At 53.0% G+C, this 22,458-nt stretch overlaps 2 protein-coding genes across 5 annotated transcripts in view; both read right to left on the bottom strand.

Annotated features, from left to right (window-relative positions):
• Positions 1-4,105: 4,105 nt before the first annotated feature.
• TDRP (testis development related protein) lies at positions 4,106-14,548 on the bottom strand. Its single transcript, XM_004590885.2, has 3 exons — positions 14,072-14,548; positions 5,843-5,946; positions 4,106-4,938 (listed from the first exon to the last, which is right to left on the bottom strand). The coding sequence occupies exons 1-3, from the start codon at positions 14,174-14,176 to the stop codon at positions 4,593-4,595; spliced, it is 555 nt and encodes a 184-aa protein (XP_004590942.2). The 5' UTR covers positions 14,177-14,548; the 3' UTR covers positions 4,106-4,592.
• Positions 14,549-21,431: 6,883 nt separating this feature from the next.
• ERICH1 (glutamate rich 1) overlaps positions 21,432-22,458 on the bottom strand; it is a 56,912-nt gene continuing 55,885 nt past the window's right edge. For all 4 annotated transcript variants that reach the window (XM_058659839.1, XM_058659836.1, XM_058659837.1 and 1 more), the window contains one exon: positions 21,432-21,847. In XM_058659839.1, the coding sequence (XP_058515822.1) occupies positions 21,774-21,847 (74 nt within the window). In that variant the 3' untranslated portion in view covers positions 21,432-21,773. The remainder of the gene's footprint in view (positions 21,848-22,458) is intronic.

Below are 22,458 nucleotides of genomic sequence, written 5' to 3'. Positions count from 1 at the left end.
AGGGGGTGGGTGGTGGCACTGGTGGGCTTCTTGGCCCCACTGAAGCCCATCCAGGTGGACAGAGACACCCCACAAAGCTAAGGACAGTCCGCATGCATCCTTGGTCACAAAGCGTTCCACCTCCCACCGTCACAAACTTGAAGGCTGACATTGTTGGGGCCACACTTGTCTGCAGCCTGCAGCATGTCAACATCCACCTTGTATTTTCCGTGTCTCCTTTTTGATGTGTTCCAATTGAACATGGAAAACAGTTATGGTTTTTGTCCTTGTCACTATTTTAAGATGGCCAAAGTAACATGAACTGAAAATGCAGGAACAAGGGGGACTAGTAGTCAATGGGCTTTGTCCTGGGTGGCCACGAGATTGGCTCTCAGCAGCCTTTGCCTTGAGGGAGTCCTGAGATGGCCAAGTCTGGGTTCACCTGTTGTGCCCCAGCCCTAGGTCCTGGCACCATAGCTCCCATGTGCCCCAGGGCCATGCCTGGGCTCCCACACATCCCCACAATCCCTGCCTGGGCTCCCAAGCACTCCTACAGCCCCTGCCTGGGCTCTCAGGACACCTCTCTCGAGCTCCAGGGCACTGCACCTTTCCTGTGCTCTGGAGCCCACATTACTCTTCTTACCTCCACCTGGAAGAGCCCTGAACCCCAGCAGTGTGTGTGCCTCCACCAAGGGAGATATTCATAGTATTGTTTGGGGACCATGTAAAGTTGCTACCTAAAATTAGCCAAAATATGGGTGCTACTGAGTGCCATGGGTCTCTGCCACCTGCAGCACCAGCATCCTATATGGCACAGGTTCAAGTCCTGGAGGCTGCCCTTCCAAACCCACTCCCTGGGTTGGCAGTGGAGGATGCCTAGGGTCTCGGCTGTTGGGAACCATCCCCTGGAATCAGTGAAAACCCAACTCTCTCTGATCCTCTCTGCCTGAGCTGCTCAGGCAGCCAGTCCAGCAGTCAAGTAGAGGGCAAAGGTCAGGTCCCGAGTGGTCCATGAAGGGCTAGTGATCAATAACAAGCTGCCTGCAGCTCTCCAACATTGTTACCTCAGCTGCCAGCAGCAGGCAGTGCACCCATGTGCAAAGTGTGTTCTGTGAACATAGAAAATCCCCACTGTTTACCTTTCTCACACAACATCCTGTTTCTCACGGAGCTGCACATTACTGATGACTGATCACTTATGTCACTGCTGATAAAAATCTGGGAAAAACCACACTTAAGGGCCTCTTATCCTGGATGGGCAGGCCACCCCTGGCTTCCCAGCACAGGAAAACTTTAACCTGAGGGGTGGTGAGCCCAGGGAATGGACAGCACAGGCTCGGGGGAGGGAGACTCAAACAAAGTCCCTGAGGTGATAGGCATCTTTATGGGTGCCTCTGGGCATGGAAGGTCCAGTGGAGGGCCCTTGCTCCACACCCCAGCTCTGCCTTCAGCATGGTCACCACCAGCCCATGCTCTGCAGACCTGAGAGGTGCCAAGGCTCCAGACGGGGCGCTCAGTACCCCAGGGGCCTGCGCTGCCTCGAGACTGCAGCCAACAGCCCGGGACACGAGAGGAAGGAAACTCAACTCCCAGGGGGACAACAGGGGCACAGGGGGCCCTGCAGCCACATGGAGGGACAGGGCCATGAGGGCAGGGCCACATGTCCCTGGGGAGCCCAGTGGCTGCCCAGTTTGTCAGCAGCCTTCAAAAATCTCAGGTTGCTGGGCGAAGCGCCCATGCAGCTCACCTCAGAGCTACACGGTGGTCAGCCCAGAGTGGAGTACCTGGCCCCACACTCCTCACATTGGTGGGAATGCAGCCCACACCTCCAGAGCTGGCCTGGACTTACCCTGACTCCAGAGGGGGAACTCACAGGGTCTGCCACCCCCTACCCTGGTGGCTTCACACCCTCTCCAGCGGCCCCTGGAGGAATTGCCCTCCTCAGCCTGTGTGACTCACGGGCCTCACTTTGCTCATTCTGAGGGCCTTTGCCTCATGTGAACCTACGTTTATGTCTGTAAAATAAATGTGTATGTTTGGAGGAGTCCCTTCCTTGCCCATTCCCAGAAATCCTAGGAAGTGAATAGTCCCTTCGGAGAGGACACGTGTGGTCCCCTCGTTTGTCCAGTCCATGAGTGAGCATCCAAGGGGCTCCTGGGGTATGCAGCTGATCTGACCAGTGCAGAAACCTGGCATCAGTACATAAACCTGGGGAGAGGGCTTAGCCCTGACCAGCACCCCAGAAACACTGGGAGCAGGGGCTGGGGAATCAACCACTTTCCCATCTCAACAGAGAACGAGGGCAGTGTGTGATGGCTGGGAGGCAAAACTCAGGGACAAGTCTGACACAACCACTCAGCAATGGTGGGACCCTCGCAGCCAGCCAGCCAGGGAGGCCGTGTGCACATGCATGCTGCTTCATGCTACTTCCTGCTTCAGGAAAAGCACCCATGTACCTGCTGCATCTGAAAACGGGTTTGAAGTGCCAGGAAATGTGCCACTGGCACAGGGGATGGCTTAGGGTTGCAGTTAGCAGACTAATAACCAGGCAGACAAGTTGTCAGTACAGAAATGATTTTTACTTTTGAAAACCTTATAGTTACCTGCTGAAACCAGTTGTGTTTGCAGCAGAAAGTAAATGAACGTGGGGCAGCACGCAGGCCGCTAGCAGCCAGAGCCCGCCCACTGGCCTGGAGTGCACACCAGTGCTCACAGTTAAAACAGGACAAGCATTCTGCACAGCTGTCTGTGCAGAAGAGGCCCAGGCTGCCCACCCTGTGCTGAGATGGGCATCAGGCACACCATGGTGGGCACAGGCACTTGGCATTCAGCAGGAAGGCACAGCCTGAGCATTCCATTTCCTGCACACAAGGCAGCAGGCCCCCAGCAACCACCTGAGCAGACAGGATTTTCCAACCCAATTATGACACTAAGGTAACAAACTCCCCTCTACAGTCGCACAATTTCAAGGTTGTGACACAAACAGGAATCAGATAAATGCCGCTTAAAGCATACCCTCTGCCACCTCTGTGAATTGAGTGACAGGTGATGAGTAAATGACTGACAGACACGTAAGATGGTACACAGGACAGAGATGACTGTGGCTGGGACAATGAGTGGAGAGAGGCTGACCCCTGAGTCAGGGGCACCCCACTCTGAATAGGAACACACACAGTAGGGACAGAAGGATGTGCGCGATGAATGGAGCATCTCCCTTGTTCTGGGTAGCGGGCCCACAGGATGGCTGACCCCACAGCCCTGTGTGGCATCAGCAACACAGGCACAGGAACATGACGGGCACGAACCATGGAACTGGAGCCTTTCTTTTTAACCAAAGGATCACACTTTCTATGAAGCCACTAAGACAGCAGAAGCCAACACAATGTGTGGGACACAGGGCAGGGGACACATAGCACAATGTGTGGGATACAGGACGGAGACGCAGCACAACATGTAGGATGCAGGCAGGGCACACACTGCATGACATGTGGGACGTAGGGTGGGAGACACGCAGCAGAATGTGTGGGGTGCAAGGCAAAGAGACGCAGCACAATGTGTGGGGTGCAGGCAGGGGACATGCAACAATGTGTGGGATGTGGGGCGGACACACAGCACATGTGGGATCGGGGTGGGGCTCTCAGCATGATGTGTGGGACATAAGCAGGGTACACGTAGCAAAATGTGTGGGATGCAGGCAGGGGACACATTGCATGACGTGTGGGACGAGGCAGGGGACACACAGCACGATGTGGAACGTGGGTCCCACACGCAGCAAAATGTGTGGGACGTGGGTCAGGGACATGGGATGGGGGACGCACAGCACAGTGTGTGGGGTGCAGGGTGGGGGAAACAGCATGTGTGGGACACAGGCAGGAAACACACTGCATGACGTGTGGGATGCAGGGTGGGGGAGCATGATGCTACACAGGATGTGTGGGACACAGGGCTGGGGACCCAGGGTCTCTGAGGACAGGGAGCTGCTCAGCTCCCCACTGGGTTGACGTCAGACTCACAGACAGCTCACCCCAGCATGACGTTAAGAGGCACTTCAGTAGTTAACACATAATTCCACCTCAGAGTGAGGTGAATGTTTTCCACACACAAAATAGGCTACAAAGTGACTATATGTAGCCATACTTCATAGCACTGCTTTAATCTATAAACAGAAGAGAAATTTTTTCAAAGAAAATAAAGATGAATATTTGAAAGTTCAGAAATAAAAACAAAGCTCCCAGTAGAGCCACTGTCCCCAGCACAGGACAAGCATTCTCCAAGCCGTGCTTTGTGTGCAAGTGTAAGCTTCACTTTCCCAGGAATTGCTCACATATTTTTAATTTAGGAAGAAAAAAGTTCTAAGGATTCACTTCTTGTCCTACACTGTGATTTTCTGGCAACTGCGTAGCTGCTACATTCCTGTGTCAGATGGACACGTGTCACATGCAGGAGCTGCAGGAGGTAGGAGGGACGGATGGCTGGACACGGTGGAGGTGACCGGCACTGACAAGGCAGGTGGGCCTCATCCTCAGAGCCCCCGCCAAGCGCTGGGAGCACAGTGTGGGGTCCAGGGTCCTCTGAGACATGAGGTCAAGCATGAAGCTGGCGTCGGCTCCCTCTCACTCGGCCTCCTGCCAGCCATCCCGCAGGTGCCCTCTGCTCTGCCGACGGATGCTGACCAGCTTGCCTGCAGCCCGGAGGCTCCATCGGGAGCTGCCTGATGAGCTGGCCAGGCTGGTGTACTTAGAAGAGCCCTGGGGGGCATCCTCCCACTCCGGCCAAGGCAGGCAGCTGCCCGCTATGTCCCCCGAGTCGACGGCTGCATCTCCCTCAGCCAGTCTGGGAGGTTCCCAGCCTTCCATCTCATCCGGTTTCCTGGGCTGTGTGTTCTGCTTCAAGACCAAATTGTCCCAAAATCCAGGCTTCTTCTCAGCCTTGAGCTCCTCTCTCAGTCGTGAGTTTGCTCTGCAGGAGATGAGAGAGGCATTGAGGGCCCAAGCCACACAGCCTTCCACAGACACAGGCCTCTTTGCAGGCCCACGTGGACACTGCTCAGTAGACAAGCCACTAAGGGCAATAAGGCTGTTGACGGCACCTAGTGGGGGCCACGTCTCAAGGACAACCTCCCAGACATGCTGGGCTGAGGGGTCTACAAGGCCACACCAAGAAGGAGTTGCAGCCCTAAGCACATGTCCAGCGTGCATGACGGCCAGGGCCCCCAGTGCTGGACACAGATTTTACAAGCCCCTCTGCTCTGACAGTGAGCCAGGCACCATCTGCTGAGCAGGGCCAGCCCTGACACTGTGAGCAGCCCCTGGGAGAAAAGCTGGGCCAGGTCCAGTTCACAGGTGCCACCATCCCAACCGGGTCTGACTGCTAGCTAAGGATGTGGATGGTCTGCCTGGCCAGGCCACACAGGTCCTGTACTGAGGAAGCAATGGAAAGGCAGGCTCCAAGCTGCCATCTCAGCAGCAATTCCCCACCCTGCATGGACCCACCACATGGGGCAGCAACAGAGAGTGCCGACCTGTGTGTTCACCTTAAGAGCCTTCTGAATGTGGGAGGGCTATGGCACAGTTGGCAGCGTGGCCAGCGTTCTGAATTCTCCGTCCCACAGTCTCACCAGCACTTTTCTGCAGCCTGGGCTTCAGCAAATGGCCTAGCAACGCTCTGGCCGCCTCCTCTCTACATGGCTCCAGTGCTGTGCCTGAAGGGAAACTCTACTTGATCTCAGTGTGCAGAACCCACAGGCAGCATCTTACTCTGGCTCACAGGGGACAGGAACACGGTACCTGCAAGGATCCGCCCGCAGGGACAGGAAGCGTGGCTGACACCAGCCACCCACTAGGGGCTACCCCAGCTGACTTACCCTTTGGACTTGGGGGGTTTACGGCTTTCGAGCAGATGCTGTTCATCGTCTTTGTTAAATAGGGAAGCCACGTCCTTCCACCCTCGGAAACTTGCTCCCTGCACCTAACAGAAGGTTCAGAAAAATGTCAGCGGTGATGGTGTGAGTTGCTAGAAACAGGGTTTCTTGTCAATCACTGAAAAGCAGGAAAACACACATGCCCACACAGACTGAGCTGTGCTCTCTACAAACACATACCTCCACACAGAGTTGTGCCCATCCACATGCACACTTCCCTACACACAGTGAGTCATGCCTGTCTGCACACACACACACAGCGAGTCAGGCCCATCCACACACACAGAGCCGTGCCTGACCACACACACACACACAAATTGTGCCCATCCACACCCCCACACAGACTGAGTCATGCTCACCCACACGCACACACACACCCGCCTCTTGTGGTCTCTTTTCCTCCCAGTCAACACAACATGGCAATCAGGAGTGAGGACATGAAAAGTCACTGTTTCATACCCTAGGCTGCCCAAAGAGGCAGGAGTCCGGACCCCAGTCTAGGCAGCTCTGTGGAGTCCCAGGGCCACAGAGTCAGGCTGAACCAGGAATACAGGGCAGCCTCAGGTAGTCCCAGGGTGCCTGCGTCCCTAGCTGAGACCCTGTCCAGATGTGGCAGCTGCTGGACACTCTGGTCCACTCTCCTCCCTGCTTCTGGTCAATGCTGTTTCTAACCAGACACCTCCATACAGGCCCAGCTTCACCATCAGAAGAGGCAAGAAGTGCTCTCAAAAAACCCATTTACCTAATGTTTCCTATGTTAAAAGAGGGAGGGACCCAGAAAGTTTCAGTATTTCCCACAACGCAGGACATGCCAAAGAAAGCAGCAGAGGACACTCAGGGCTCCAGTGGGCCGGCCAGAGACTGACCAAGAAAACCAGACTGGGCAGTCGCCAGGGGAAAACATTCACACTGGTGACACACTTCCGCCTTCTACAAGGCACCAGACATCGGCAACCTGACCACCCTCACAACCCTGACCACACCTCTGGACAGCACTCCTGACCACCCTCAGCCCTGACCACAGCCCTGGACAGTACTTCTGACCACCCTCAGGGCGCTGACCACAGCCCTGGACAGTACTTCTGACCACCCTCATGTCCTTGGCCACACCCCTGGACAGCACTCCTGACCACCCTCATGTCCTTGGCCACAGCCCTGGATCGCACTTCTGACCACCCTCAGGGCCCTGACCACCCTCAGGGCCCTGACCACAGCCCTGGACAGTACTTCTGACCACCCTCATGTCCTTGGCCACACCCATGGACAGCACTCCTGACCACCCTCAGGGCCCTGACCACACTCCTGGACAGCACTCCTGACCACCCTCAGGGCCCTGACCACACCCCTGGACAGCACTCCTGACCACCCTCAGGGCCCTGACCACACCCCTGGACAGCACTCCTGACCACCCTCAGCCCTGACCACAGCCCTGGACAGTACTTCTGACCACCCTCATGTCCTTGGCCACACCCCTGGACAGCACTCCTGACCACCCTCAGCCCTGACCACAGCCCTGGACAGTACTTCTGACCACCCTCATGTCCTTGGCCACACCCCTGGACAGCACTCCTGACCACCCTCATGTCCTTGGCCACACCCCTGGACAGTACTTCTGACCACCCTCATGTCCTTGGCCACAGCCCTGGATCGCACTCCTGACCACCCTCAGGGCCCCAACACCCTTGACTGTGCTCTTAGGGAGCTTAAGGAAGCAACTGTAGCATGCCTTGACCTGTATGCATGGACCCCTAGCATCCTCATGTGCAGGAGCCCGGGTTCCTGAATGAGCAGGTACATGGTAGTCCCCAGAATTCTGTGCTCCTGCCCCTACGCACACCTGCCATCTGGGCTCCCCTGTGGCTAGGTCCTTGTACCAAACGAGAGAAGCCGCGGCACTAACCAAGTGTGGCAGGGACAGAGCTGGCTAGCCCTGGGCTAGGGAAAAGAGCCAGATTGTGGCTTAAACAATGCATGGCAAGAGATGTGGGACACCGGAAGTAGGAAGAGAAGGAGAAAGGAAGCAGGAAAGTTCATTCTGAGAAGCTGTGTCAGGTTAGGGTGGGGCTGCAGACCCCGCTCAGTCTCCCATCCCAGCTCCAGGAGTCCAGCTCCTCCACCCTAGCTCTGGCCTCCACCATGAATAACACGGAAGGCCCAGGCCACCACTCTGGCCACATCCATGCTGTTGTGGGAAGCGGGGAGTGAACCAGTGAGCAGAAAACCAATCTAACACAAAATGAAAACAGTAATTTTTAAAAGCTCACCCTTCATCAGGGGGAAGTCCTGCAGACCAGCTGACAGAGCCAGCGCCACACCAGTCCAAGGTCCACATAGAGCAAGCTTGCACCCCTTCCAAGGATACACAGAATGAATGAGGAGACAGCAGCACTCAGAATTGCAGACGGTGACAAAGCACCGCAGATGGGCCCTCCTGGACCCCGTGCCACAGGTTGGCCAGGAACCACGTCACGGGACAGCTCACTGGACTGAGGGTGGGCCTGGGCAATCAGGTCACACCAGGATTCCCATACATGCAATCAAACTAGATTGAGTTTCCACCTAACTCTAATGAGACTAGAAGACATTCAGAACTCTACTAACAATACTGGCCAGCATAGATGTGATAAAGGGACCCTATTTCACTGTTGGTGGAAGTGTAGGCTAGTACAACCACTATGCAAGTCAGTATGGAAAGTGCTACAAGAACTGAAAATTGGTCTGCCAGCTGATTTCTCATCTGAGCCCTTACAGGCTTACAGAGAATGGAGAGACAGTACAGGCCCTAAATAAGAGACTGCTGACCCAGAATCCCCTACCCACGGCGCTCATTTACTCATGATGGTGAAATAAAGATCTTTCAAGACAGACAGAAATTCAAATAATTTGTCACTGTTTGCCAGGCTCTGCAAGGCATACTTAAGGCCATATGTCCACAGAAACAGAGTCATCATTACGAGAGAATGTGGAGACACACACCTCCACAGATGAAACGCAAGGCCACGAATATTTATGCAAAAAAGGAAGGATCACATCACTGTTTCCCAGTAATAACCTAGAATGTTAATGTCCTAGATTCTCGAATCAAAAGACACAGACTGGCTAAATGGATTTAAAAAAATAATAATAAAACACAAAAAGACCCATCTATTTGCTGCCTGCAAAACACACACTTCATCAGCAAAAATACAGATTAAAAACAAAAAGAAGGATAATGTTATCTCATGAAAATAGAGGGGAAAAAAAGAACAGGAGTATCAATCCTAATACCAGAAAAAAGAAAACAAAGAAAAACAGACTTGACCACAAAAGCCATTGACAGAGACAAGGAAGGTCACTTCCTAATGATTAAGGGACCACCTCACCAAGAAGTGATGATAGTAAACGTACTTTAAAACAACTTGGTAATGGATCCAACACAATAATAACAGGGAACATCAACACTCCACTTTCATCAATGCACAGATCAATTAAGACAGAAAATCAACAAAAAACAACAGAGCTAATCTATTACTATGGACTATAGGGACCTAACTGATATCCACAGAACATTTCATCCCACATTTGGCAGAATACACATCTTTTCATCAGTCCACAAAACCAATTCTGTGCTAGATGACATGTTAGGCCATAAGCAAGATGCAGAAAATTTAAAGAATGTTCTGTCTTGGGCCCTGACACCATGGCCTAGTGGCTAAAGTCCTTGCCTTGAACGTGCAGGGATTCCATATGGGCGCCGGTTCTAATCCCGGCAGCTCCACTTCCCATCCAGCTCCCTGCTTATGGCCTGGGAAAGCAGTTGAGGACGGCCCAAAGCCTTGGGACCCTGCACCCATGTGGGAGACCCAGAAGAGGAAGTTCCTGGCTCCTGGCTTCGGATCAGCACAGCACCGGCCTTTGCGCTCACTTGGGGAGTGAATCATAGGATGGAAGATCTTCCTCTCTATCTCTCCCTCCTCTCTGTATATGCAACTTTGTAATAAAAATAAATAAATCTTTACAATAAAATTAAATTAAATTTAAAAAAGAATGTTCTGTCTCTCCTTCTCTCTGTAAATCTGCCATCCCAATAAAAATAAATAAATCTTTTTTTAAAAAAATAAGAACTTTAAGGAGGAAAAAAAAGATAAATAGTGAAATCATAACATGTGTTTTCTGACCACCATGGAATGAAGCTAGAAATCCACAACTCAACAAACTCTAGAAAACACGCAACACGGAAAGACTGGCACGTGACAGAAGGACCAGTGGGCCACAGCAGAAATTCAATGAGAAATCAAAAAACTCCTGGAAACAAAGATGACAGCACAACATATCAAAACTTATTGGACACAGCCAAAGCAGTGCTAAGAGGGAAGTTCATCACAATTAATGCCTGTATCAAGAAATCAGAAAGGCATCTAAATAAATCATCTAGCAATGCATCTCACAGACCAAGAAAAATAACAAAACAAATGCAAAGCTAGTAGGAAGAAAGAAAGAATTAAAAATAAAAGAATAACCAAAATTGAAACAAAAAATACATAAGGTCAGTAAAATAAAGAGTGGGATGTTTGAAAACAAACAAAACTGATATACCATTAGCCCAACTAACCAAAATAAATATAGAAGTCAGAAATCAGTAAAATAAGAGACATAAGAAAAAGGAGACATAAAAATAACAGTGGACACCACAGAAAGACAAAGAATCATCAGGAATTACAGCAAACAGCTATACGCCAAAAATCTGGAAAATCTGGAAGAAATGAACAGATTTATGGACACAATCTACCAAAACTGAGTTACGATGACACAGAAAACCCACAAAAACCCATAACTAAGACGGACAGTGAAATCGGTAATCAAGACCCTCCCAACAAAGAAAGCTCAAGACTAGATGGCTTCACTGCTGAATTCTACCTGACTTTTCAAGAGCTAATTCCAACACTTCTCAAATATTCACAACAGCTGAAAGAGAGTGAATCCTCCCAAACTCCTCCTATGAAGTCAGCGTCACTTGAGTCCCCAGACCAGAAAAAGATACAAGACAGAAAGACAACTACAGCCCAGAAGCCCCGATGAGCCCAGATGCAAAACTCAATAAAATACTGGCTAACCAAATCCAACAAAACATCAGAAAGATCACTCACCCAGACTAGGTGGGATCTACCCATGGTATGCAGGCAAGGTTCAACATAGCAAATTCATAAATGCAATACATCACATCAACAAACGGATCATTTCAACAGACACAGAGAAAGCACTGGGTAAAACACAACACCCTTCATGCTAAAAAACCTTAAGTAAACTGGGTGTAGAATGAGCAATCAAGTCAACACACGATAAACGCACAGCAAGCACCATATGGAATGGGAAAGTGGGAGGCATTCCAGTCAGCTCTAGAACCAGGCAAGGGTGCCCACTCTCACTGTGACTGTTCTATACTCTAACCGTGGCAGTTTTAGCCACAGTCATTAGGCAAAAAAAGCAATCAAAAGGATATAAACTGGAAGGAAGTCAGACTATCCCTGTTGGCAGATGTAAGACACCTTGTCTGGCAAGTCATGGGATCAAATTTGCACAGCAATCCTGGCCTCTGCAGTGCAGACAACCCCAGGGGTAGTGAGCAAGGCACAGGACTGCGTGGGGGCTGTAGCTCCTCTTAGGACTGACAGATGAGGGATGCAGGCAGGAGCAGGTCTGGACAGAAGAGTTCCCAGGGCCTCGTGAAGGCTTCTCTGGACCTGGATCCAGCACAGGAAATACAATTCTTGCCTGTGGCCACCTCCACTACAATCCCTGAGAACCGGAACTGCGAGGATTGGCCTGGGAGCAGCACTGACTCCACAGACTGCCAAGTGGGTAGGGTTGCAGGGCCCAGGATGCCACAACTGCTGGAAAAACCAGAGAGCCTTCCTCCATGAACCTGCACCAGGACCCTAGAGGGGCTGCGGCCTCTCATCCACCTGGAACCACAGCAGCAGGCACAGTGCACGTGGGAGGGGGTGGGATGTCGGGCAAAGCCCTTGGTGAGTGGCAGCTAGCTCTTCCTAATCCCCGCCCCTGCCCTTGAGCCCAGGTCCCTACTCCCTCTCCCTGGCCTGCACAGCCCATGTCTGTCAGCCAACTGTAGGCGCTACTAAGGAAGTTGTCTCTGCCCGGGGAGAACGCACAGGGGGGGGTCAACGTGGAAGGATGCAGCCAGAGACAAAGAACACAGGGGATAACCCAACCCAGGGAACACTGGGGGTAGAGTCAGGAACTAGCAGGTGTGACGTGTAGACTGCAAATCCAGGAAAGGGAATCCATACCATGTCCACAGTATGCAGGTACCCCCACATAACCCCCAACCACCCACCACAACTCCCAAACGCCCTGCTCAGACTAGGAGGGCACAGTCTCAGGGCGCACCTCCGGCACCTGCACACTGGAGAAGGGCCAGCCCCATGAATGCACCAGGGATTGCAAGCACACAACTGTGGAGGAGCAGACAGGAGTGGGAGCCCACCTGGGCAGGGCAGGGCAGGGCAGGGCAGGCAGGGCAGGCAAGGCCCACAGACCTGTAATGGATTAGATTGGCTGGTTATTTCCAGGGTTGCAACCCTCCTAAGGAGATCTGCTGAAAAGGGTTGGAGGTGGGATCCTCCATCTTCACTTTGTAGGCCACAGCAAGGCTAGACCAGGGCCCAGCACTTAAGCCATCTTCTGCTGTGTCCCAGGCCGTGAGCAGGGGTCTGGGCTGCAGGAAGAGCAGTCGGGACTGGAGTCACCACCGGCTGCTAGGTGCATGACTTCCCATGGTCAGCAGATGACGTCAAAAATGTCCTGTGGCAGCCTTGGGCTGGTGTTAGGATGTGCAGGTGCACCCCAGGTATGTGGAAACGCTGCGCCTGCCCCTTCATTGTGCTGCTACTAACACGCTAATGTCTGCCAAAATAAAGAATGACACACACAGAGGAGGAACAGATGCTGGTAGCCTGCAGTGGCACCCCACATGGCTGCTGGTTCATGTCCCGGGAGCTCCACTTCTCAACCAGCTGCCTGCCGGTCGCCAAGTACAGCCAAAAGCCCTGGGGTCCTGTACCCACAGGCTCCTGGCTCCTAGCTCCGGCCTGGTCCATCCCCGGCCATGTAGCCTTCTGGGGGTGAGCCACTGGATGGAGGATTCTCCATCCTTCCGCCTCTCAAGTGAGTTTTAAACAGCAAATGGTTGACAATTCTGCCACAAGGAGCTGGGGGAGGACGCAGGCCTCTAAGGCCCTGGTCTTTCCACATTCTCCAAGTTAAGAATTTTTGCAGCAAAAACTTGGGCAGAAAATGCAAGTCTGGAGTCAGTGAAGGAGATGAGTCCACCTCAGGATTGGGGAATCCCAGAGCCGAGCCATGAACTGCGGCGATCCCAGAGCTGAGCCATGCCCCACCTGAGGACTCGGGGAGTCCCAGAGCTGAGCCATGCTCCACCTGGGGACTGGAGGGTCCCAGAGCCTGGCTACATCCCACCTGAGGACGGGGGGGTGGGGGGAGACTAGAGCGGGGCTGTGCGTCACCTGACAGGACAATGCTGGCCCATTAAGTGCCACCACCCACAGTTGAAAGATAGCTGCTGTGTGTGACTGGAGAGGCCCAGGCCAGACCACATTACTGCTGAGCGCACACAGTCTCAGGGCGGCACAGCCATGTCTCTCAGGAATGGATAAAAACAAACAAGAGGGGACAGAGCCCAAAGACCCTGGGGAACAGGTGGGTGGGGTAGCTCCTGACCCTGGGATGAGGCAGCTCCTTTCACCCTGGGGGCCAGGTGGACAGGGCAAGCCCTCTGACCTGGAGGGGAAGAACAAGGCCAGAAGGGCCAGTTTGCAGAAATTCTGGACATTCCAGACATAGCTGGCCTCGGCGCAGTGGGAGGCCCGGCACCAGGTGAGGGTGGCAAATGCCTCAGGCCAGCACGCAGCAGCTCAGGGCTGGGCTCCGGGGCTCCGCTAGCACACGGAGGCTCGGGGTGTGGGGAGGCCGCGCTGCCGAGCACAGCTCGGGCTGCCCTGGTGACCACCGGCGCGCGCCTTACCCCGCCAGCCTGGCCCTGGGTTGCGCGCCCCACACCTGAGCTCCCACCTACCCAAAATCTCCACCTGCGCCCCTTACCTGCCTACACCTGCGCCCGCGCCCCGCACCTGCGCCCCCGCCACGACCCCGCACCTGCGCTGCAGCGGCAGCCATCGCAGGCGGCGGCCCCTCCGGCAGGCCGTCCTCCTCCTCCAGGGCTTCGTCAAGAAGCACCCGGCCCCGGCTCAGCTTCCACATACTCGGGCGGGCTCCGGCGTCCGCTCTCCTCCGGCACCGCGCTTCCTGCAGGACGCGGGCTGCTTCCCGGGCCAGGCCGCCCCTCGCCGCGTCGCAGGCCCAGCCCTCACCCGGCCTCCCCGCCCCTCGGGCGCAGCCCCCTGGCCGGCCCCGCTTTTCCGGAGCCGCGTCCCGCCCCGGTGACCCGCGAGGAGCCGCCCCTCAAGGCAGTCCAGAGGAGGAGGCCTCAGCAGAGTCCTCCTCCGGCGTGTTCACGTCCGCTCGGCTACCATGGCAACGCCACAGGCCCCAGAGCCGTTCAGTGCGCATGCCCGGCCCTGCGGCAGCCCCGGGGCACGCGGACGTGACCAGGGCGCAGGGGCGTGGCCTGGCTTGGCGGAGTGGGAGCATGGGGGCGTGGCCAGGGCGCGCAGGCGTGGCTGGTGGGCGGGGGCGTGTCCGAGGGCGGAGTCCCGGTCTGGGGTCTACACAGGGAGGTGAGTGGGTGGGAGGCATGTCCAAGAACAGAGCCCTGACTTGTGGTCTACACCGGGGGTGGTCCAGGAGACGTGAGGGCTTCCCTCCTTGAGGTCTGGACTCACCTGAAGAGGGTGGGTGTTGGGGTGACAGATCCACAGACATACTGATGGATGATAAAGGGACAAACATGTAATGACACACATGGATGCAGGTGTCCACACATAGGAGGACCCCAGGCTGAAGGGACATGTCCTGCAGCATGTGCCAGGGTGCTGCTGCCTCTGTCCTGGGAGTTAGAGATGGGGGATGCTGTGCCCTGGGCCCAGGTGGCCCTCCAGGGACCACAGCAGACACCGGGTTGGCCCTCACCACAGTCAGGAGGGGCGTCCCCAGCGAAGGAGGGAGCAGTTGAGAGGCCAGGAGAAGAAAAAGAAGGCTAGGGAGAGAGGAAAAAGGGAAAGAAAAGAAGGACCTAGTTGGGCCCAGTGCAGTAGTCTAGGGCTAAAGTTTTTGCCTTGCATGTGCCGGGATCCCATATGGCCACTGGTTCTACTCCCAACTGCTCTCTCTACTTCCCATCCTGCTCCCGGCCTGTGGCCTGGAAAAGCAGTCAAGGACGGCCCAAACCCTTGAGTTCCTGCACCTGCGTCGGAGACCTGGATGATGCTCCAAGCTCCTGGCTTCGGATCGGTGCAGCACTGGCCATTGCGAATGCTTGGGGAGTGAATCGACAGAAGGAAGATCTTCCTCTTTGTCTCTCTTCTTCTCTGTATGTCTGCCTTTCAATAAAAATAAATAAATCTTAAAAAAAGAAAGAAGGAACTAGTCTTAAAAGCAATGCCCAGCTCCAGGCAGCAAGTACCCAGTGGGTTGTCCTTGGCCCTCACTGTGGCAACAGCCAGTGTACTTGCCCTCAGCAGGTGCACCAGGCTGTGCTCCAGAGAGGGAAGTCTGCACTTCATAGGGGGCTTTCCAGTGGCCTCGGGGCACAGTGGCCTGGCATCCAAGAGGAAAGAGGGTTCTGCCCAGGTTGCCCCAGTTGTGAAGCCAAATTCAGACCTAGTGGGCCCAGCCCTGTCCTCTGCTAGGTCTTCAGATGACTGTGAGCCATGGGGTAAGGTTTGAGGGTAGGTGCTTGTCATGGAGCTCCAGGCACTGCAGGGCTGCCCCAGAACTACCTCTGTCCCCAGACAGTCCTATGGTGTCCATGGGTCCACAGGGTGGAGGTAAGCCCAAGCGTTAGGATCAGCACAACCAATACCACGTTAAAGGTGAAGGTCATTTCCCTAAGCTGCAGACAGGAAGTCAGGGCAGGGTCACAGTGTGAGCTTGGGAGCTTGAGCTCCACTGACCAGAAGCAGTTCCCAGCGCTGCAGGATGAGGGCAGATCAGCTGCAGTCAGGAGACATGAGCCAGCAGGCCCAAGACAGTCAAAAGCCTGGTCAGCAGGGGTGAGGTGGGCAGAATCAGAGCAGTCAGAAGCCTGGTCAGCAGGAGTGAGATGTGGGCAGGACTGCTGCAGTCATGGGCAAACACTTAAGATTTCCAGGAAGCCCGGTCAACAGACAGATGGCCCCTCTGACACGCAACCCTTGTCCATTCTAAGAAACAGCCCTCTGACGCCTACCGGAAACCCCTGGAGCACTGCATTGACAGACCTAGCGGTAGCTCCTGGAGCTGTCCACTGACTGACCTAGTGGTAACCCCTGGAGCTGTCCACTGACTGAGGGCCTAGTGGTAACCCCTGGAGCTGTCCACTACTGAGGGCTTAGTGGTAACCCCTGGAGCTGTCCACTGACTGAGGGCCTAGTGGTAACCCCTGGAGCTGTCCACTACTGAGGGCCTAGCGGTAACCCCTAGAGCTGTCCATTGATCACTGAGTTCTCTCCTCAGAACAGGCTAGAAGCAGCAAAAGATATGCTGCTGGGATGTGCTGAGAGCTCAGTCAGTGTCACCAGCATCTGCTGAATGTGGGCTTTTCTCTAAATGTAACTAACTCAAGCAGTGGTTGAGTTACACAAAGGCTGCTGGCATGTGGAAGCTAGACGGTTCTCAGGCTGGCCCTTCCTCTCAGAAGCTTCTGTCAGCTTGCCCCGGTCCTTGCTGTGAGCTGGTGCATGGACGACACAGGCTCCAATTTCCAACAACGGTGCAGGTACACCTGGCCCCAGGTGTGTGATGCCCTCCACAGGAGGCATGACAGGGTAGGCCCCATGGACTGTGATTGGCCATGTGAATTCTGTGATATTTCATTTCTCAGTTTGTGTAACAGAGGGCTTCCACTTTGCTGTGTCACCACAGACGTGTGGATCAGTGTCTGATGACAGCCCCCATACCCGGCCGGAAGTGGAGACTGAGGTTGCTGCTCCCAGGTGAGTTTCCAGTGGCTGGTTCCAAAGACTGAAATGTCTTCACGCCAAATGACTTGATCTCTGCTACTTTCTTCCTCATTTCAGGAAAGCTAGATCAGCATCCTAACCCTTTTTTACGCTGAACTGTCTACATTCCTTTACCTTACTTTTTACTGGGAGAATAGAGACACAGAAAGCAACAGACAAGGATCTTCTACTCCTGGCTACTCCCCCTGTGCCTGCAAAACCAGAAGCTGCACCTGATTCACCCGTGACACAATCCTGGCTCCATCCCACGCTGCCTCCCAAGTGTGCCTTCATAAGAAACTGTGACTTGAGGGCCCGGCGGCGTGGTCTAGCGGCTAAAGTCCTCGCCTTGAACGCGCGGGATCCCATATGGGCCCCGGTTCTAATCCCGGCAGCTCCACTTCCCATCCAGCTCCCTGCTTGTGGCCTGGGAAAGCAGTTGAGGACGGCCCAAAGCTTTGGGACACTGCACCTGCGTGGGAGACCCGGAAGAGGCTCCTGGTTCCCGGCTTCGGATCGGCGCGCACCGGCTGTTGCGGCTCACTTGGGGAGTGAATCATCGGACGGAAGATCTTCCTCTCTGTCTCTCCTCCTCTCTGTATATCTGGCTGTAATAAAATAACTAAATCTTAAAAAAAAAAAAAAAAGAAACTGTGACTTGAACCCAGCAATGGGGCCTCAGGCATCAGAACTAGCACCCTAAACTACTTATAGCCAGCACAATGGCTCAATAAGCTAAGCTTCTCCCTCAAGCACTGGCACCCCATGTGGGCACTGGTTCGTATCCCAGCTACTCCACTTTCCATCCGGCTTCCTGCTTGTGTCCTAGGAAAACAGTGGATGATGGTCCAAAGCCTCGGGGCCCTGCACTCAGATGCAAGACCTGGAAGAAGCTCTTGGCTTTGGACTGGCTCAGCTCCAGCCACTGTGGCCATTTAGAGAATGAACCAGCATTTAGAAGATCTCTCTCTTTCTCTCTATAAATCTGCCTTTCTAATAAAAAGTATAAACAAATCTTTAAAACAAATGCTGCCTACCTAAAGAGGATGTGAGCCGTTGGACCTCAGGAGGGTGAGGCCGGTGTAGTCTGGGCTGGAGGTAAGGGACAGTGGTGAGTGCTTCAGACTTTGTCTGCTGAGGGCTGCCAGGTGCTGCAGGCCTCATCACCTCTGGCTGACCAGGCCTGGGAGTTCACATGAGGCTTCCTTTCCCAGACGTGAGCCACATGGGAACGAACTGGAAGGTGCCATGGTGTGTATGTTCCCAGGTGGCTGTTGCTGAGCCTGAGCAGGTGGGGAGAGACGAGAAGGAGAATCTGGCACAAATACAAAGCCTCATCAAGGTGAGACACGGAGAACTACTGGTGCTGCCCTCAAGCAGTCAGAGACAGGCCAGAGGTCCACTCTTACCACTCCCGTTCAAGAGCATGGCAGTCCCCGCCATGACAGCAAGCAAATACGAAGAGATTAATGGCATCCAAATTATAAAGGAAGTAAAATAATTCCTCTAGCAAACAACAAGATCTTACACATAAAAATCCCTAGAGTCTTAAAGCAAAAACCTCAAACCTTTTAGATCTAACATATAAAAACAGTAAAATTGGATCAGGTACATTTCTGTCACTAACAATGGATAATCTAAGAAGGTAAGCACATAATTCCATTTATAGCAATGTGAAAAAGAACAGGATAGTCAGATGCACAGGAAGTGCAAGAAATTCACACTAGATGTCAATTACGAGAAGACAGGCTTGGTTCAGAGTGCAGACTTACTGTGAAAACATCTTGGCTACCAAGAGGATGGTGTTGATTAATCACAGAATCCAGCGGGGCTTGTATTTGGGGTTAGGATTAGACAGACTCCTGCAATGCTGCAGTCCCAGGTAAGAGGTAGCTCCACTCCCCTCTGGGAGCAGCAGTCGGTGGCCCCAGTATCTGCCACCATGTGGGAGATCTGCATGGAGTTCCAGACCCCTGACTCTGGCCTGATCCAGCTCTGGCCGTTGCAGCTATTTGTGGAGTGAACCAGCAGAGGGATAATCTCTGGTCTCTGTCATTTTGACTTTCAAATACCTGACTGAATAATTCTTGTAAAACACCCAATGAATCCCCTTTTCATTTTTTTTTTTTGCCCTTTTCATTTTGCATGAACAGAAAAACTCAGCTTAAATAGGAAAGAGGGACTCCAAATTGAGAAAAAGAAGTCTTGAAATACAAAGTTACAGAATTTATATCTTTTGGTTGAAAAGCTTATTACAAAGTTACAAAAATTCCAGAAGCGTGGCTCTGGTATAGTCAGACCTAGGGACCAAAGGAGTAAAGTTCATAGCCCAGAAATAAACTTCACATCTGTGATCACATGATTCTGACAAAGGTGCCAACACCACTGAAGGCAGAAAGAGCAGACTCCGCAGCTGCTGGTGTTGTAAATAGAACATCCAGAGGCAAAAGAAGGAAGGGAACCTCCTGGTCCAACAGTTACAACCTTAACTCGGAATGCCAAGGCTAGAGTTAAACCATTGTTAGTTATTTAAAAAAATGGCAGAGTTCTAGTTCATACGATGTTATGATATTATTACGCGCAGCTAATTCCCACAACCTGGTTCTTTACCATGAGCTGAAACACACCAGACGCAACGAGGTATCTTAGGAGGTTTATTCCAATGGGGCAGGAACAGCAAGAAAGAGGGGGAGAGAGAGAAGGGTAGGAGAGGGATAAGATCGGGATAAGAGAGGGATGAGAGCGGGGTAAGAGCAGGGTAAGAGAGCGAGCTGCACCTGGGGGGGCCTTTTTGTCTTCCAGGTGTAGGGGGTGGGGATTGGGAGGGATTGAGGCCAGGCCCCCAGGGGATTGGTGCCTGCAGGTGAATGCCTAGGGATGATTGGCGAGTGGGCGGAGTTGGGGAGGGGGCTGGAAGATTGGGAGGTGGGATTCAGGTGGAATGCCAGGTTACATCCGATTGGTGGATAGCTAGGCCGGGTCCAGGGAAGGATATTGGAATAACTCCTTACAACCATGAGACAAAGTAATATTTCTCTCTTGGGTACGACACCAGAAGAGCAGGCAGCAAAGCAAAGTTAGACAAGACTTTGCTGAGATTAAAAAAACACAGTGTCTCAAAGGACACCACCCAGAGAGTAGAAAGACAAGGCTGGCAAGGGGAGGAGGCCCATTCCAAGTCAAATGTCTAGTGGTGTACTTCTATAATGAAATAACCAGCAGAGCCCAGGCCACACTGTGCCACCTTTCTATGGGGCAGACAGATGGCCATAACCCCAACAGCACACTTAGTTATCACCCGCCACTGAGGAAACCAAGCCAGAGCCACCACGAGACACCACCTTACCCTGATTAGGATGGCTGCTCCCAAGTTAATAGAAAACCACAAGTATGTTGGCCCTTGGGGAGCCTGTGACCCAGCTTCCAACTGGTGGGAGGGGGGCATGTGGCTGGCAGAAATGCGGAGCCATGGGGAGCCCATGACTGGTTGGGGGAACCTGTAGGGAGCCTGTAGCCCTGCATTTGGCTGACAGAAGGGGGGCCTGTGGCTGGTGGGAATGGGGCCTGGGGATCCTGCAGGGAGCCCAAAGCCCTGGCTGGCAGATTGTAAAATGGCGTGGCTGCTGTGGCAGTGCAGTGGTTCCTCTAATGCAGAACACAGACTGAGCCAGCATTTCCACTCTGGAGAGGAAGGAAACATGAACCTGGAAAAGGGGGGAGGGAATCCTTTAGATGAAGGGATAAACACATGTTTACCCACAAAAGGGAGCCTCTGCTTAACTCTAAGAGAAAATGGTGGTGGTGCAGACTGCAATGTGCTGAGTGCGACATGCTGAGTTAGTGAATGCATTTTCCCTGTTGCATATACTTCACCCTCTTACTCTGAGGGAAGCAGTCAGTGCCCCTCTAAAATGTTACTCTGACGCTTTGAAAACTCACTAATGCTAAAACCTGGAAACTTCTCCTAAGAAGGAAAGATAAAATAGGAAAAACCATTCCTCACTATTGCTCAAAACAGAGCAGACTGGAGAGAAGAACAAACTATAACCAAACTACTTCAGCTAGAACATTCAGAAAGAGACAGATCTTGCTTCGGCTGGGTCAGTCATCACATGGCTGACATGGTGGGAGCTGGCCCAGGCTGAGGCCAGGAGCCTGGAGCTCCACCCTGGCATCCCATGTGGGTACAGGACCCAGGCACTAGGTCACCCTCCACGGCCTTCCTAGGCCATTATCAGGGAGCTGTATTGAAGTGCAGCAGCCAGGAATTGGATAGGCACTTGGATATATGATGCTGGCATTGCACATATCAGCTACCCCATTGTGCCACAACACAAGCATAAACTGGGGCATGTTATCACCAAGGGAATATTCTTAGAGATGCTGAGGTGCAAGGTGATCTTATAAAAACACATAACTGCTTCAAACTATAGAGTTGAATTTAAGAGAATGTTCATTTCCATTTTTCATAGGAATTGGACAAACAGACTCAATTCAGGATGTATGAAATTACAAGTGGAAAACGTAAATTTCACTCCAGTGCCTGAGTTGAAGGTTCAGGGTTAGGGTTAGGGTCTCAGTCGGCATACAGAAACGCAGGAACCTGCAGCATGGCGGCAGGGTCTATGGAATTCCTGGATTTGGGTTACTAGCTCTCAGTTACTGAGAATTACTCTTCTTTGTATGTCAGTTCTCAGCCCACGTTTGTCTTTTATGTTTTCGTGCCTGATATTAGCTCTCCTTGAAGAAGGACACTGGTTTCAGTCACTGCTTTTCTCAGGAAGGACATGCGTGATCCAGTAATTAAAGAAGGCAGAGATCACCTTGGCATGGTCTGGAAAGCAAAAGGCAAAAACAAAACAAAAAGTAAAACAGAACAAAGAGGAAAACTAATCTTAAACTGTTACATTGTGAATGTCAGTTTCTGGGCCCAGAGTAAGTCTGAAGATGCAGTCAGTGTAATGGTCCCCTGTGAGGTACATGACATGGGACACACAACAAACACACAGGACATAGCTCTTCTGACCACTGCACCTCACTAGGGTTCACAGGGTACTTATACTATCATGCATTGTGTTACGGATTTTGGGTGATATGAAAGGAAATGGGTGAAGTCACAGGTGAGCTGGCAGGAAGCTGGAGGTAGAACCTGGAGCACAGAGCCCACTTGGGGCCAGCACTGTGAGGAACAGCCCATGGCAGGCTGTCAGGCCAACAGGCACCTCTGCCAGCACTGCGCGGTCTGTCTTCCCTGTTTGGTAACCGCTGCCCATGTTCAGTCTTCCACCAGCCTCAGGAAGACCTGGCATGTGCTCACCAGGGGCCTCCACTGCCTCTGCCATGACACACACTGGGCCTGATGCACTCCAATGCCTGCTGGGGTCCCAGGGTACACCCTGGACTCACGGCGGCTGCTCAGACAATTTGTTTCCACACCAGGAGCCT

Source organism: Ochotona princeps, unplaced genomic scaffold (genome assembly GCF_030435755.1).
Source record: "Ochotona princeps isolate mOchPri1 unplaced genomic scaffold, mOchPri1.hap1 HAP1_SCAFFOLD_116, whole genome shotgun sequence".
NCBI lineage: Eukaryota > Metazoa > Chordata > Mammalia > Lagomorpha > Ochotonidae > Ochotona > Ochotona princeps.
This window is presented reverse-complemented; position numbering and strand designations above follow the sequence as displayed.

Coding starts and splice junctions, on each gene's coding strand:
- TDRP (XM_004590885.2), bottom strand. CDS start 14,176: ATGTGGAAGCTGAGCCGGGGCCGGGTGCTTCTTGACGAAGCCCTGGAG. Junction 5,947..14,071: donor TGGCTGCCGCTGCAGCGCAG/GTGCGGGGTCGT, acceptor ACCTTCTGTTAG/GTGCAGGGAGCAAGTTTCCG. Junction 4,939..5,842: donor AAACCCCCCAAGTCCAAAGG/GTAAGTCAGCTG, acceptor CATCTCCTGCAG/AGCAAACTCACGACTGAGAG.